Here is a 14,189-nt window from a genome sequence, read left to right on the forward strand (position 1 = left end):
CAATTTACCGGTTGATCTACGTTCCCATCCTCACCTATGGTCATGAGCTTTGGGTCATGACGGAAAGGATAAGATCACTGGTACAAGCGGCCGAAATGAGTTTCCTCCTCCGTGTGGCGGGGCTCTCCCTTAGAGATAGGGTGAGAAACTCTGCCCTCCGGCAGGAACTCAGAGTAAAGCCGCTGCTCCTTCACATCGAGAGGAGCCAGATGAGGTGGTTCGGGCATCTGTTCAGGATGCCACCCGAACGCCTCCCTAGGGAGGTGTTTAGGGCACGTCCAACCGGTAGGAGGCCACGGGGAAGACCCAGGACACGTTGGGAAGACTATGTCTCCCGGCTGGCCTGGGAACGCCTCGGGATCCCCCGGGAAGAGCTAGACGAAGTGGCTGGGGAGAGGGAAGTCTGGGTTTCCCTGCTTAGGGTGTTGCCCCCGCGACCCGACCTCGGATAAGCAGAAGAAGATGGATGGATGGATGGATGGATGGATATCTTTTTTCCCCCAAGCCATGTTGTGGCATTAAATGAGAGGGAATGACACCCAAGGCTGCAGACAACAGCCATAACAGTCTTACTAGTCTGAAGCAGAGGGGGAGGAGGCTGGCTGACCATGTATACTAGAAATGCCCAGGCAAGTACTCCCACCACAGTGTGACATCACACTGTATCCACTGTTGAAAAAAGACTGCAAAACACAGCATTTTTGGCATCCAAAAATGCATGAACCTTTTGATTTTACATCTTGGCATGGTTTAAAACAAGAATCTAACAATGTAATGACATCTATAAGTTAAAATAAGAGGAACGTCATAAGAGGTCTCCTTTAAGCTTCTTCCCAGTAAGCCTTCATTGGAGTCCAAATTGTACAGAGATCATCTTTCAGATCAGTTTTGGGCATGGAGGCTTGAAAGTTTCTGATGTGGTTGAGCCTGCTCTTAAGCCTGCCCCTACCAACACACGGGGAAGTGGGGGGGGTTGGTGCTGGCGAGGTGTATAATATAGTCAGGAGGACTCATGGATGCAAAGGATTCTGGGTATTTGTTGTGTTGCGTTTATGTTGTGTTACTGTGAGGATTTTCTCCCGAAATGTGTTTGTCATTCTTGTTTCACAGCGTGGCGCATATTAGTAAGAGTGTTAAAATTGTATATATCAACCATCAGTGTACTCTGTGTCACCCAGTATGCTCAGTCGTGTACGTGTGTCTGCGGAAGCCACATATAACATGTTGCTGGACTGGCATGTTGTAGAAGGCGTTAAAAGCAATGGCTTTGTTGCACGCCCTAATTCTTGTTAACTGGGTGACCGCCAGTAGATATTCGCGAGAATGTTTGCGGCTCCGGTTGTTTCTTTACTTTGTGACACGGGTCAAAATGGCCCTTTGAGTGTTAAAGATTGCCGATCCCTGAACCATGTATATCAAATAATTCCGAATGGTTCAACCGCCACCCACCCAAATCTATTTAAAATCAAATTTTTCGTCATGTCGACCCGCGGTTTATCCGCGGACTCCGCGGATGAGACCGCAAACCGCGCATCTCTAATTTGTAGTGATGTTTTCAAATTAGCGTGAGTCTTGAACTATACAAAGTATTTCAATGGTTGAAATCTGCTCTTTTGCATGATATACTAGTTACTATGGTAATATAATTAGTTACTATGCTAATCTAATTTGTTACTATGGTAATCTAAGTCACGGCAGCTCAGACGAGGCACCAAGCAGTGTGGGTGATGAGCGTTTCCACAAAGTGTTTCCAGAGCGGTCAACCTGAAATGTGGGTGTCAGGGACAGACGCAGAAAGACATTTCTACAACAAAGTTCTAAAGCTTTGTGATGTATCAGATATATCAGATTGTAAGTGTTTTTTTACCCTTCACTTTCATATTTTCCTGTGTTTGTTGCATTTTTGTTGTGTTTTGCTTGATTGTAAAATATGTCAATCGAGAGGGGGTGTGACGTTTATATGTTGTCAATATTCAGTGTTTTATCATTCGTAGTTAATATTGTAAATCCCACATTCTTTATTTTCATGTACATTCTGGGTGTCTCGTTCAGTAAAACAAATGTAAAATTCCATTCTGTTTTTAAGACAGTCTCTCATAACTTTTTTAGCATTCAATCAGACATTATTGTAAGTTTTTGTGTTAGTGTTCCTAAAAATCAGATGTACCGGCCCCCCAGACACATTTTTTTCTCTAAATTTGGCCCCTTGAGTTAAAATAATTGCCCAGGCCTGCTTAACACGATTAGCAATAAATAATTCCGCTGGTAATCACAGTGCTCAAAATAACGTTCAACATATAAAACATTCTCATGAATTTTAATCCATCCATCCATTTCCTACTGCACCTGTTCAAGAAGTCGCATCAATGGTTAGAAGTATTTTATTTATTATATGTTAGCTTCAGAATAAAAATGTTATAAAAAAAAAAAAAAAACTTATTATACTCTAAAAATGTTGGTCTTACTTAAAAATGCATGTAGTTAGTTGTATTCAGTGTTAAAAAATATTACATGGCTCTCATGGTAATACACTTCAAAATATTTGGCTTTCATGGCTCTCTCAGCCAAAAAGGTTCCCGACCCCTGTCTTAAGGTAACCAAACAGTTTTCCAAATAACATGGACCGTGACTTAAAGTTGAATTGCTTTGTAGATATACTGAGATTAAGTCTAAGTTCATTGTATTCTTCATGGTGTTTTTGACAGTTTTGGTTGTGTTTTAGTTTTTCCTCTGTGTTGGTTGTGTTTCCTGTCAGCGCTCTTGTTTTAGTTCTGTTTCCTGTTTGTCTCCCCGAGTGCTGAGTCCCCTCAGCTGTGGCTGATTGGCACCTGGCCACACCTGGTGTCAATCAGCCAGGTACTATTTAAACCTGCTTTGTCCTCCACTCGGTGTTGGAGTATTGCCGTGCCGTGTCGATGTCACCACTACCTGTCATTGTCGATATCGTTACAGCTCCTACCTGCCGTGCTACTACTTGTCCTCGTCGCTGTCGTCGTAGCGGTAAGCTGTTCCTGTTAGCTATTTGTAATTTGCTTTCTCCTAGCTCTTTTGTTTCGTGTTTTCTTGTTAGCCATTAGCTGTTTCCAGTTTTTTCTGTTTGCTGGTTCCTGTTTTCAGTTTTGGCTATACCTAGTTCCTGGTTTGTGTTTTTTACCTTTTATTTTAAACATTAAATCATGCCTTCTCTGCATCTTGGGGTTCGTCACCAACACACTGTGACACACTGCACCAATTTTTTTCTCAGAATGTTGAACTAACTTTAAGGGTTTTGTCAGGAGAGTTATTTGTAAAATGTACATTTTCAGAATGTGCTTGTTCTCTTTTGGGACAAAGAAAACAATACAACATTGTTTTCTTTTAAAGTTATTATGCTATGATTTTACCCATCAGGCCCAGCTAAAATGAGTTTGACAGCCCTGCTCTATAGCGTATTCATTTGTGTGAAGATGCAGGTGGCTGCATTACTTTCATGGAACCGTCTTCAATCTAAAGTATTATTTATGACATGAAAATATGTTGAATTTAATTTAACATTGTGTAATTTTGTCCTTTTTGTCTCCTTACTTTTGATGCTTTCTGTCTTTGTCTCGCCCCCATAAAGTCCAAATATAACGGCAGGCTTTGTCTCTAGAGAGCTAAATTAATTATCTGCTCTCTGATTTGCTCCATTTCTGTCCAAACCCCCAGAGTGAATGACAATGTCATAATAAGTCACAGCCCAACTTCTCTCCCTGTCTAAAACAGGGCCATTCATCTGGGTCATCATCTCTCTCACAGTCACCAAAGAGACAAAAACAGAGAGGGCTTTAAATAGCTCCTTATTATAATTAGAAGGACAATATTCACCACTGACAGCTCAACAATTCATCAGATTGAAGGGAGACTGTCAATCCAGCACTTTAAAACACAGAATCCATACATTAATGCAAGCAAATGGCACATATTTAATTTAAAGATGAGAGCTGTTACCTGGAAGATAGGCGCTTGGATACCCTCACCAATTTTGTTGCGTATGTAAATGTGTCGGGACATTTCGGCCAGGACATCGGTCCAGAGCGCAGGCTGCTCCGGTGCGGCCCAGCGGACGGGTGGTGGGTTCCGGGCTCCGTGCTCCAGCTTCACGCCGCACAGCGGGACATGAGCTCTTACTGTCTGTTCTCCTCCACTGCGAGGACACAGGTGCTCCTGCTGCTGATGTAAGCTGGAAGACTTGTGAGGAGGATGAGGGTGATGATGATGATGATGCTTGCTCACTCATAAGCAGATGGACTTGAGTGATGCATGAGGGAGGGGGGTCTTTATTTAGCCTGCAGAGAGGGCTAATTGCAGACCACTTTAAACATTTTAAGGATTATTCAGACTCGCGCTGCCAAGACGGGTTCATTTTGAATGCACTTGTAATTGTCAGGCTTTCCCCTGACAGTTTGTTTGTGTTAGTTTTTTTTCCTCTGCATTTGTCTTGGTTTCCTTTGTATGTGTAGTATTTCCTGTCAGCGCTCTTATTTTGTCTATTTCCTGTGTTTCTCCATGAGTGCTTTTTCCCCTCAGCTGGGGCTGATAGGCACCTGGCCACACCTGGTGTCAATCAGCCCGCTCCTATTTGTACCTGCTTTGTTCCTCCAGTCAGTGCTGGATTATTGTATTGCATGTCACTTCTGTATTGGGGGGGGGGGGTTGCCCACATTTGAGGTCCTATCCAAGATATCTCATAGTCATCATTGTCACTGGCGTCCCATTGGGTGTGAACTCTCCCTGCCCACTGGGTGTGAGTTTTCCTTGCCCTTATGTGGGTTCTTCCGAGGATGTCGTAGTCGTAATGGTTTGTACAGTCCTTTGAAACATTTGTGATTTAGGGCTATATAAATAAACATCGATTGATTGATTGATATTGTCGCTCCTGTCGTGTCTTTGCAGCGTAGCGGTAAGCTATATTTGTTAGATGTTTGTACCTTACTGTTTTTTGTTCCCTGCTTCTAGTTTATTTTCATTCTACAAGTACGACTTTTGTTTGCCTGTTTGCACGCTAAGCTCCTGTTTGTTATTTTCTAGCTCTCATGCTAGCTCCTTTAGTTTGTTATCCGCCCACGTGCGCGCTTTGTGTTTGTACCCTTTTGGTTTTGTTTTTGTCTTAGTATTTAATTAAATCATGTTTTCCTGCAAAATGCCTCCCTCCTTCTCTGCATCTTGGGTTTTGTCAACAACAAACTCTGACAGTAATACTTTTAACAGAAAATTCGTTTGTCTATTACCGGTAGGGGCAGCGCAGTGGTAGAGGGGTTAGTGAGTCTGCCTCACAATACAAAGGTCCTGAGTAGTCCTGGGTTCAATCCCGGGTGCGGGATCTTTCTGTGTGGAGTTTGCATGTTCTCCCCGTGACTGTGTGAATGTGGGTGTCTGTGTTGTCTATCTGTGTTGGCCCTGCGATGGGGTGGCGACTTGTCCAGGGTGTACCCCACCTTTTGGCCGAATGGTGGGGTTTTGCCGTGTGGCTACGTTGTGACATCACAGCGAGGTGGAAGCACTTATTCAAAATGATTTTATGTTGTTTTTTTTCACTTTCTTTGTGGTCCCCATAACATGTAGTGGTGGTTCTTTGGTCTAGGTTTTGCATAGATTGTTGTAACTGTCTCTATACAAACCAACCAAGCTATACCAACCGGGCAGTATAGCTCGGTTGGTAGAGTGGCAGTGCCAGCAACTTAAGGGTTGCAGGTTCGATCCTCGCTTCCGACATCCTAGTCACTGCCGTTGTGTCCTTGAGCAAGGCACTTTACCCACCTGCTCCCAGTGCCACCCGGACTGGTTTAAATGTAACTTAGATATTGGGTTTCACTTTGTAAAACGCTTTGAGTCAGTAGAGAAAAAGCTCTATATAAATAACATTTACTTCACTTAAGGATGCGTTGTTTTCCTTGCCTCCATTTCGACTGCGTCCTTCCCCCGCCAGCCATGTTGTAGTTTTTAGCGTTTTATAGATAGAGTCAACTGACCGATATAAATTAGAACTATACGCTAATTTGTATTACAAATGGCAATATCAGAAGATGAATGTTCATTTACGAGCATGTCTGCCCCACAACAAGAGGATGAAGAAAACAAAGAAGCTTATTGACTTTGACGCTAAGCTCTTCAGGTACATTTCTACTAGATAGATAGATAGATAGATAGTACTTTATTGATTTACCGCATTTCCTTGAATTGCCGCAGGGTATATAATATGCGCCTGCCTTGAATTACTGCCGGGTCAAACTCGCTTCCCAATATAATTAGCGCATGCTTTATATTACCGCCTGGTCAAACTCGTCACGTCACGAGTAACACTTCCCCTGTCATCATTTTCAAAATGGAGGAGGCTGATTTCAATACCGGTTATTTGAAATTGCATTATGGGAAGAAGATTAAGAGCTATTCAGTAGGATTTAAGGTCCAAGCTTATATCACACTCAAATTTTTACTGTATGTATTTGGTAAGTGCCGGAGTGAGAAGAGGTTTTAAAATAATTAGGGCATGCTTACTTTTACCGCATGCCTTTGGTAAGCGCAGAAGTGAGAAGATGCTTTAAATTAATTAGCGCCCCGGCGGCAATTCAATGAAATACGGTATATATCGTTATATCCGCATACGTCACAGGACAGACAAAATTCTCGTTTGGACGAAGTATGAAGGAAGGCAAAAATGTTGTATAAATATCTCAGCAATTCTTCCACTTATGGGGACCCCAAAAACACAAAAGCAAGTACCAATAGGTAAGAAAAATCTGTTTTGCATAATAGGTTTGCTGCTAGCGGGGTGTATAAAATAGTCAGGAAATGTCATGGATACAAAGGATTCTGGGTATTTGTTGTGTTGCGTTTATGTTGTGTTACTGGGAGGATGTTCTCCCAAAACATGTTTGTCAATCTTGTTTGGTGTGGCTTCACAGCGTGGCGCATATTACTAAGAGTGTTAAAATTGTTTATATCACAACCTTTAGTGTACTCTGTGTCACCCAGTATGCCTTGCAGTCGTGTGCGTGTTGCCCCGGAAGCCACACACAACATGATGCTGGACTGACAAGCAGATTCTCCCTTGTGGAGGGGGTCCGGTCCGATCCCGTGGCCATGTACTGCTTGCCTGTGTATCGGCTGGGGACATCTCTGCGATGCTGATCCGCCTCCGCTTGGGATGGTTTCCTGCTGGCTCCGCTGTGAACGGGACTCTCGCTGCTGTGTTGGATCCGCTTTGGACTGGACTCTCGCGACTGTGTTGGATCCATTGTGGATTGAACTTTCACAGTATCATGTTAGACCCGCTCGACATCCATTGCTTTCCTCCTCTCCAAGGTTCTCATAGTCATCATTGTCACCGACGTCCCACTGGGTCATTATTGTCACCGATGTCCCACTGGGTGTGAGTTTTCCTTGCCCTTATGTGGGCCTACCGAGGATGTCGTGGTGGTTTGTGCAGCCCTTTGAGACACTAGTGATTTAGGGCTATATAAGTAAACATTGATTGATTGATTGATTGATCGTACATGCTGTAGAAGGCGACAAAGTCAATGGCTTCATAGCACGCCCTAATACTTATTATCTGGGTGACTGCCGGCAGTCATTCTAGAGAATGTTAGCGTCTCCTATTGTCTTCTGCACTTTGTGACACGGGTCTTAGATGGCTCTTTGAATGGCAAAGGATACCAATCCCAGAACCATGTATATCAAATATTTCCGGATGGTTCAACCGCCACCCGCCCGAATCTAATTAAAATCTATTTTTTCGTCATGTCACCCGCCCGACCCGCGGTTTATCCGCGGACTCCGCGGATGAGACCGCAAACCGCGCATTTCTAATAGGTACCCTTTAAGCCTAGCACTCAGTCAGAGAGGGTAAAGCTCTTACTTCAGGCTATACGGAAACAAAAAAAGGTAAGATGAATTATTGTTTTCCTGTTATTGTGAAATGTGGATAATAACACAAACGTGTGACTTGCTGTCACATAAATGCTGCTAAATGCAGCTTTTTTATGCACTCTCTGAATCGATCTGACAGTGTCCTACTGTTGTGAATACATATCAATCAAATGTTATTTGTATATCGTCTCAAAGGGCTTAACAAAATCACAACATCCCCTGATCTAAACGCACTTTCGGGCAAGGAAAAACTAAAAAACACAGAAAAGAAGAAACTTGAGAAGGGATCTTGGATGTGGGGACCTTCGTTCCAGGGTGACCGGCTGCAATGGATTTTGAGTGGGTACTGTTATTGAATTGTTCAATTAATATTGTTGGATTATTTAATTGCTGTAATCATTAGATAAAGTAGGAGTCAGTCTATTGGGAAACCCAAAGATAGTCGTGGGAGGAGTGTATATAATGTTTACGAAGTTTAAAGATGACGCAGAGACCGATGCCACGCATACGAGCAGTAACCCAATTTTCCCCCAGTGTGCTAAAACACTAAAAGGCTGCAGAAATACAAACTCGATTTGGAAAAGGAAAATATATGGCTGGAAAATGTGAAAAATTATGTCCGCGTGGTTTTTCACCTCGTTTATTCTAGTTCCCATTATAGCGGGTTGTGTAACGTAAACAGCATGCTGCTGGTAGTGGTAAAAACGATATCAGAGATGACAAAGCCAGCGTAAACCTTGTTGTCCACCAGGCAACATCAATAACCAACCAGGAGTTAAGCAGCTAATAGTTTTATTTAGGAAATACTGCAAACTACCTCAGTTTCTTCTTGGTTCGTTGTTTGCTATTGGCAACGTTCACGTTTGTACCTTTAATGTCTTTTCTATTTGCTAAGTTTCGCCTTAGCTTCCGTGCGCTCGGCACGCGCTTCTTGGACTCTTTGGACTCACTGCTATGTTTAGCGTTAGCTTCCCGTGCGAAGGCATGCACTTTCTTTTGCTGTTTTCGCACCAGTGTTTTTATTTTTTGTACATTAAACCAAGCTCCTACCTGCAATCCTTACCTGTCCTGGTCCTCGTGCATCTAGGGGTGACTCAATGCGTTTCCCACGTGATACTGAATATTGCATTGTTGCATTTCTTTTCATAGTTGAAGTATTATTCAATAAATATATTTATAAAAGATTTTTGAATTGTTGCTATTTTTTAGAATATTCAAAAAAAAATGTTACATACACCTTGGCATACCTTCAAGTACCCCCAGGGGTACGCGTACCCCCATTTGAGAACCACTGGACTAGAGAACCTTCCAATGATACAGTATGTTTGATAAAAACCTTGAATTTGCAAGACGTGAGGCGGAAACGCTAACCACTAACACGGTTTATGTATTCATTCTTTAATAGTACATGATAGAAAAATATATCAATTGTTCACAGTGTTCAAAAGGCAGGTTGTTGAACAAGTTCTCTCTCTCCACAGACAGACTTCCATATCACGTTACGTTCTCCTGGAAACATATCAGTAGTTATGATGGCGGAAACTGGGGTCAAGCGTCCGCTCGACTTGAAAATTGATCTTGAGAAACTTCATCAATCACAGGTATGCCATTTCTGCATGATTTTATCCAAAGTACAATACATCATTATCAGGTCATTCAGTGGTGTTCAGTATTATTTTGCCAACAATTAGACAACTAATCAGTCCCTCCAGGAATTTGAATGCTTTTTTTGTGAATGTTTAAACCTAAGTTCTTGCTTTAACAGCACCTTTGAGGATTTTTTTCCCCAATAAAATTGCATCAGCTCGTGATTAAAAACATTTGTTTTTTTTACTCATCGTTTTATTAAAAATGTTTACGAAAATTTATGTTTGAAGTTATATCTCCATTTTACCTCCAGGAGGCATTCACATGCCAGTGAGTCAGTTGGCAAAGCAGGCATTCTGTTTTAGACTTCAATTGATTGATTGATTGATTGATTGATACTTTTATTAGTAGATTGCAAAGTACAGTACATATTCCGTACAATTGACCACTAAATGATAACACCCGAATAAGTTTTTCAACTTGTTTAAGTCGGAGTCCACGTTAGTCAATGCATGGTAATCAGACAGAAACGAGAAGAAAAAAGTAACTGTTGTTTGCCTTATTTTTATGTCAAACTCATTTTAAGTTATGAATAACTGCAGTTGTATGCAGTAACATTTTGACGGTGAAAATTGAAACAATTTTTTAAAAATTGCCAAAATGACTTATGTCTCACACACTTTATTCCAATTCTTTGTGGGCCACATAGAATGAAGTGGCTTGCGGGATGTGGCCTCCGGGTCTTTAGTTTGATGCCTGTGATTTACAGCATCAGTAAAACATCTTTTGCACAATCAGCCTTTTCATATAAAGCCATAAGCGAATGGAACGACCTCACGACAAACTTTAAAAGTCTAACAAGTCTCCTTGTAATGTTTGTCTGATCTTGAATGGGATTGTGCTGAAAATGTTACTTTTCCTGAAGGAATTAATAAAGTACTATCTATCTACAAAAAAAAAAATTACTCTTCATTCACAATTGAAGTCAAAAAGTGGCTTTGGAGCAATCAAAGCTGCTCACACGGTCACTAAGGTGGACACTATGTTTGACAGATCAACTTAATGTATATTATATTTATCCATGACAGCATTTTTGTTGTAAATTGTGAGGTGTGTCTGTTAAAATCATGGTGGTTTTTACAAATGATGACAGATCTGAACAAGAGCATGTATTGTCTTTGTGAAATAATGTTAATGAGGTGTGGTTGTATTGTGTATTAAAGGCCTACTGAAATCAGATTTTCTTATTTAAACGGGGATAGCAGGTCCATTCTATGTGTCATACTTGATCATTTCACGATATTGCCATATTTTTGCTGAAAGGATTTAGTAGAGAACATCGATGATAAAGTTCGCAACTTTTAGTCGCTAATAAAAAAGCGGTGTGAGGGCTCCTCGCATCCTCACATTGTTTATAATGGGATCCTCCAGCAGCAAGAGCTATTTGGACCGAGAAAACGACAATTTCCCCATTAATTTGAGCGAGGATGAAAGATTTGTGGCTGAGAATATTGATAGCGAAGGACTAGAAAAAAAAAAAGTAAAAAAAAAAAAAAAAAAAGACGATTGCATTGGGAGCGATTCAGATGTTTTTAGACACATTTACTAGGATAATTCTGGGAAATCCCTTATCTTTCAATTTTGTTGCTAGTGTTTTAGTGAGTTAAATAGTACCTGATAGTCGGAGGGGTGTGTTGACGCCAGTGTCTGAGGGAAGTCACGGCAGCTGCATGGACGGCGCAAGCTCCGCAGATCTCCGGTAAGAGGCGACTTTTTACCACAATTTTTTCACCGAAACCTGCCGGTTGACAAGTGGTCGGGAACCATGTTCGCTTGACAGCTCTGATCCATTGTAAAGCTTCACCTCCGGGAATTTTAAAAAAGGAAACACCGTGTGTTTGTGTGGCTAAAGGCTAAAAGCTTCCCACCTCCATCTTTCTACTTTGACTTCTCCATTATTAATTGAACAAATTGCTAAAGATTCAGCAACACAGATGTTCAGAATGCTGTGTAATTATGCGATTAAAGCAGATGATTTATAGCTGTGATCGGTGCTGGAAGAAAATGACCGCTACAATCCGTGACGTCACGCGCACGTGTCATCATTCCGCAACGTTTTCAACACGATACTTCGCGGGAAATTTAAAATTGTAATTTAGTAAACTAAAAAGGCCGTATTGGCATGTGTTGCAATGTTAATATTTCATCATTGATATATAAACTATCAGACTGCGTGGTCGGTAGTAGTGGGTTTCAGTAGGCCTTTAATGTATATTATATTTATTCATGACAGCATTTTTGTTATAGATTGTGAGGTGTGTCTGTTAAAATCATGGTGGTTTTTACAAATGATGACAGATGTGAACAAGAGCATGTATTGTCTTTGTGTAATGATGTTAATGAGGTGTGGTTGTATTGTATATTAAGTATGTGTCCATGAAAGGGCATTTTATGACTTTTCATAATTTGATTACTTGCTATGGTATGATTTTATTGTCATAATTGTATTGCATGATGTTTAATCCTTTTATTTTAGGTATCCATGTACTGCAGATGGACATTAGCTATTTAGCTATAATCTGATACAGAACATATCTGTCTTTGAGCTTAATGTTTCTGTGCATTGTCCCTTCAAATAAAGACTAAACTAAACTAAACAGTAAATGTCACGTCCAGGGCCTGTTACATGTTCAATTTGGTGGCATTTTATTTTGGAGGTCAGACATAACCGGTTACTGCAGTGGCAAAAATAAAAATGACTGGCTAAATTGTGCTTGGAAGTTTTGATAAAAGTAAAATGGCTGGGCATTAGAGATGCGCGGATAGGCAATTATAACATCCGCAACCGCATCACCAAAGTCGCCATCCACCCGCCGTCCACCCGAACTAACATTTTATCAGGACCATACCCGCCCGCCAACCGCCCGCTGAAATACATCAGAGGTTGGCCGCCTTTACCACTCACAGAGCTATTTAAACCTGTTTCACAGAGAACCAAAGACAATTGGAGCCGCTAACGTTCTCGCGATCATCCAAAAGCGCTCATCCTGATGACAACAATATGGGCATGCTGTGAAACTATTGCCTTAGACACCTTCGACAACATGTACGAACCGATTGTTGATCCGGCAACATGTTGTGTGCAGCTATCGCATTTATAGATACACGATTGAAAGGCATACTGGGTGATACAGAGTACACCAAATACCCAGAATCTTTTGTATTCGTGACACTTCCTGAATATATTTTACACCCCCAACCCCGCCCACCTTACCGACGCGCGGGGGGGGTTTGCTGCTAGCGGGGTGTATAAAATAGTCAGGACCTGTCATGAATAGAAAGGATTCTGGGTATTTGTTGTGTTGCGTTTATGTTGTGTTACTGTGAGGATGTTCCCCCGAAATTTGTTTGTCGTTCTTAATTGGTGCGCCTTCACAGCATGGCGCATATTACTAAGAGTGTTAAAATTTATTATATCACAACCATTAGTGTACTCTGTGTCACCCAGTATGCCTTGCAGTCGTGTGTGTATTGCCGCGGAAGCCACACACAACATGATGCTGGACTGACAAGCAGATCGTACATGCTGTAGAAGGCGACAAAGACAATGCAATGGCTTCATAGCACGCCCTAATACTTATCACCTGGGTGACTTCCGGCAGCCATTCAAGAGAATAATAGCGTCTCCTATTGTCTTCTTCGCTTTATGACACGGGTCTTAAATGGCTCTTAAAATGGCAAAAGATACAGATCCCAGAACCCATCCATCCATCCATTTTCTACCGCTTATTCCCTTTCGGGGTCGCGGGGGGCGCTGGCGCCTATCTCAGCTACAATCGGGCAGAAGGCGGGGTACACCCTGGACAAGTCGCCACCTCATCGCAGGGCCAACACAGATAGACAGACAACATTCACACTCACATTCACACACTAGGGACCATTTAGTGTTGCCAATCAACCTATCCCCAGGTGCATGTCTTTGACCATGTATATCAAATATTTCCGGATGATTCAACCGCCACGCGCCCGAATCTAATTAAAATCTATTTATTCTTCATGTCAACCGCCCGACCCGCGCATCTCTACTGGGCATAATTTGCATAAATTGACCCCGATTGCAACCTCACAAGATCCTGGAGAGTCTGGTTAATGTCTTTGATGATACAAAATTTTGCATTCATTCATTGATTTGTGTCCTTAGTCATCTTTACTGCAAGTGTCAAACACAGTCAAAACAACATTGTCCCATATGATAAAGTGTAGCACACATTTGTCACTTTTTTTTTGGGAAATAAAATATGAAACATATGCAAAGCCTGTTTGTTAAGATGTAGGTAAATGCTGTAGTGTAAAACAATTTAAGGTGATTTGGTGTCCATGACTCGCACTCCCGTCTCACTTTTTTTTTTTTTTATGCAGCAGATGTGATGTTAGCTGTGCATGTAGGCCCTGCACGGTGCTTCCGAGGGGAAGTCATACTTGCTCAGGTTGGGAGGGAAGTAGGTGGTAGCGAACACGTTGCTGGAAGCGACGGAGGACTGGAAGTGGTTGCTTGCGTCGTCATTCATGCGAAGATTGTTCTTATGTAGCCTCTGCAGAGTAAAGATAGAGTCACCAAAAGATCAACCCGCAAGATTGCAAAAAATTCGGGCTGTCAAACGCCTAAAATATTTAATCGTGATTAATCAGAAATGTATCTATAGTTAACATGTAAT

The 14,189-nt window shown here is 41.8% G+C and overlaps 2 protein-coding genes across 3 annotated transcripts in view; both read right to left on the bottom strand.

Moving 5' to 3' along the window:
- The window catches only part of LOC133544156 (voltage-dependent L-type calcium channel subunit beta-4-like), a 50,224-nt gene extending 45,999 nt beyond the window's left edge, over positions 1-4,225 (bottom strand). The window contains exon 1 of one of the 2 annotated variants that reach the window (XM_061889251.1): positions 3,970-4,225. In XM_061889251.1, coding sequence (XP_061745235.1) covers positions 3,970-4,032 — 63 coding nt within the window. In that variant the 5' untranslated portion in view covers positions 4,033-4,225. The remainder of the gene's footprint in view (positions 1-3,969) is intronic. The other variant, XM_061889252.1, reaches the window with a different exon arrangement.
- A 6,778-nt stretch (positions 4,226-11,003) lies between these two features.
- LOC133544244 (semaphorin-5B-like) overlaps positions 11,004-14,189 on the bottom strand; it is a 62,059-nt gene continuing 58,873 nt past the window's right edge. The window contains exon 22 of the mRNA XM_061889398.1: positions 11,004-14,066. Coding sequence (XP_061745382.1) covers positions 13,905-14,066 — 162 coding nt within the window. The 3' untranslated portion in view covers positions 11,004-13,904. The remainder of the gene's footprint in view (positions 14,067-14,189) is intronic.

Source organism: Nerophis ophidion, linkage group LG27 (genome assembly GCF_033978795.1).
Source record: "Nerophis ophidion isolate RoL-2023_Sa linkage group LG27, RoL_Noph_v1.0, whole genome shotgun sequence".
Classification (NCBI taxonomy): Eukaryota; Metazoa; Chordata; class Actinopteri; order Syngnathiformes; family Syngnathidae; genus Nerophis; species Nerophis ophidion.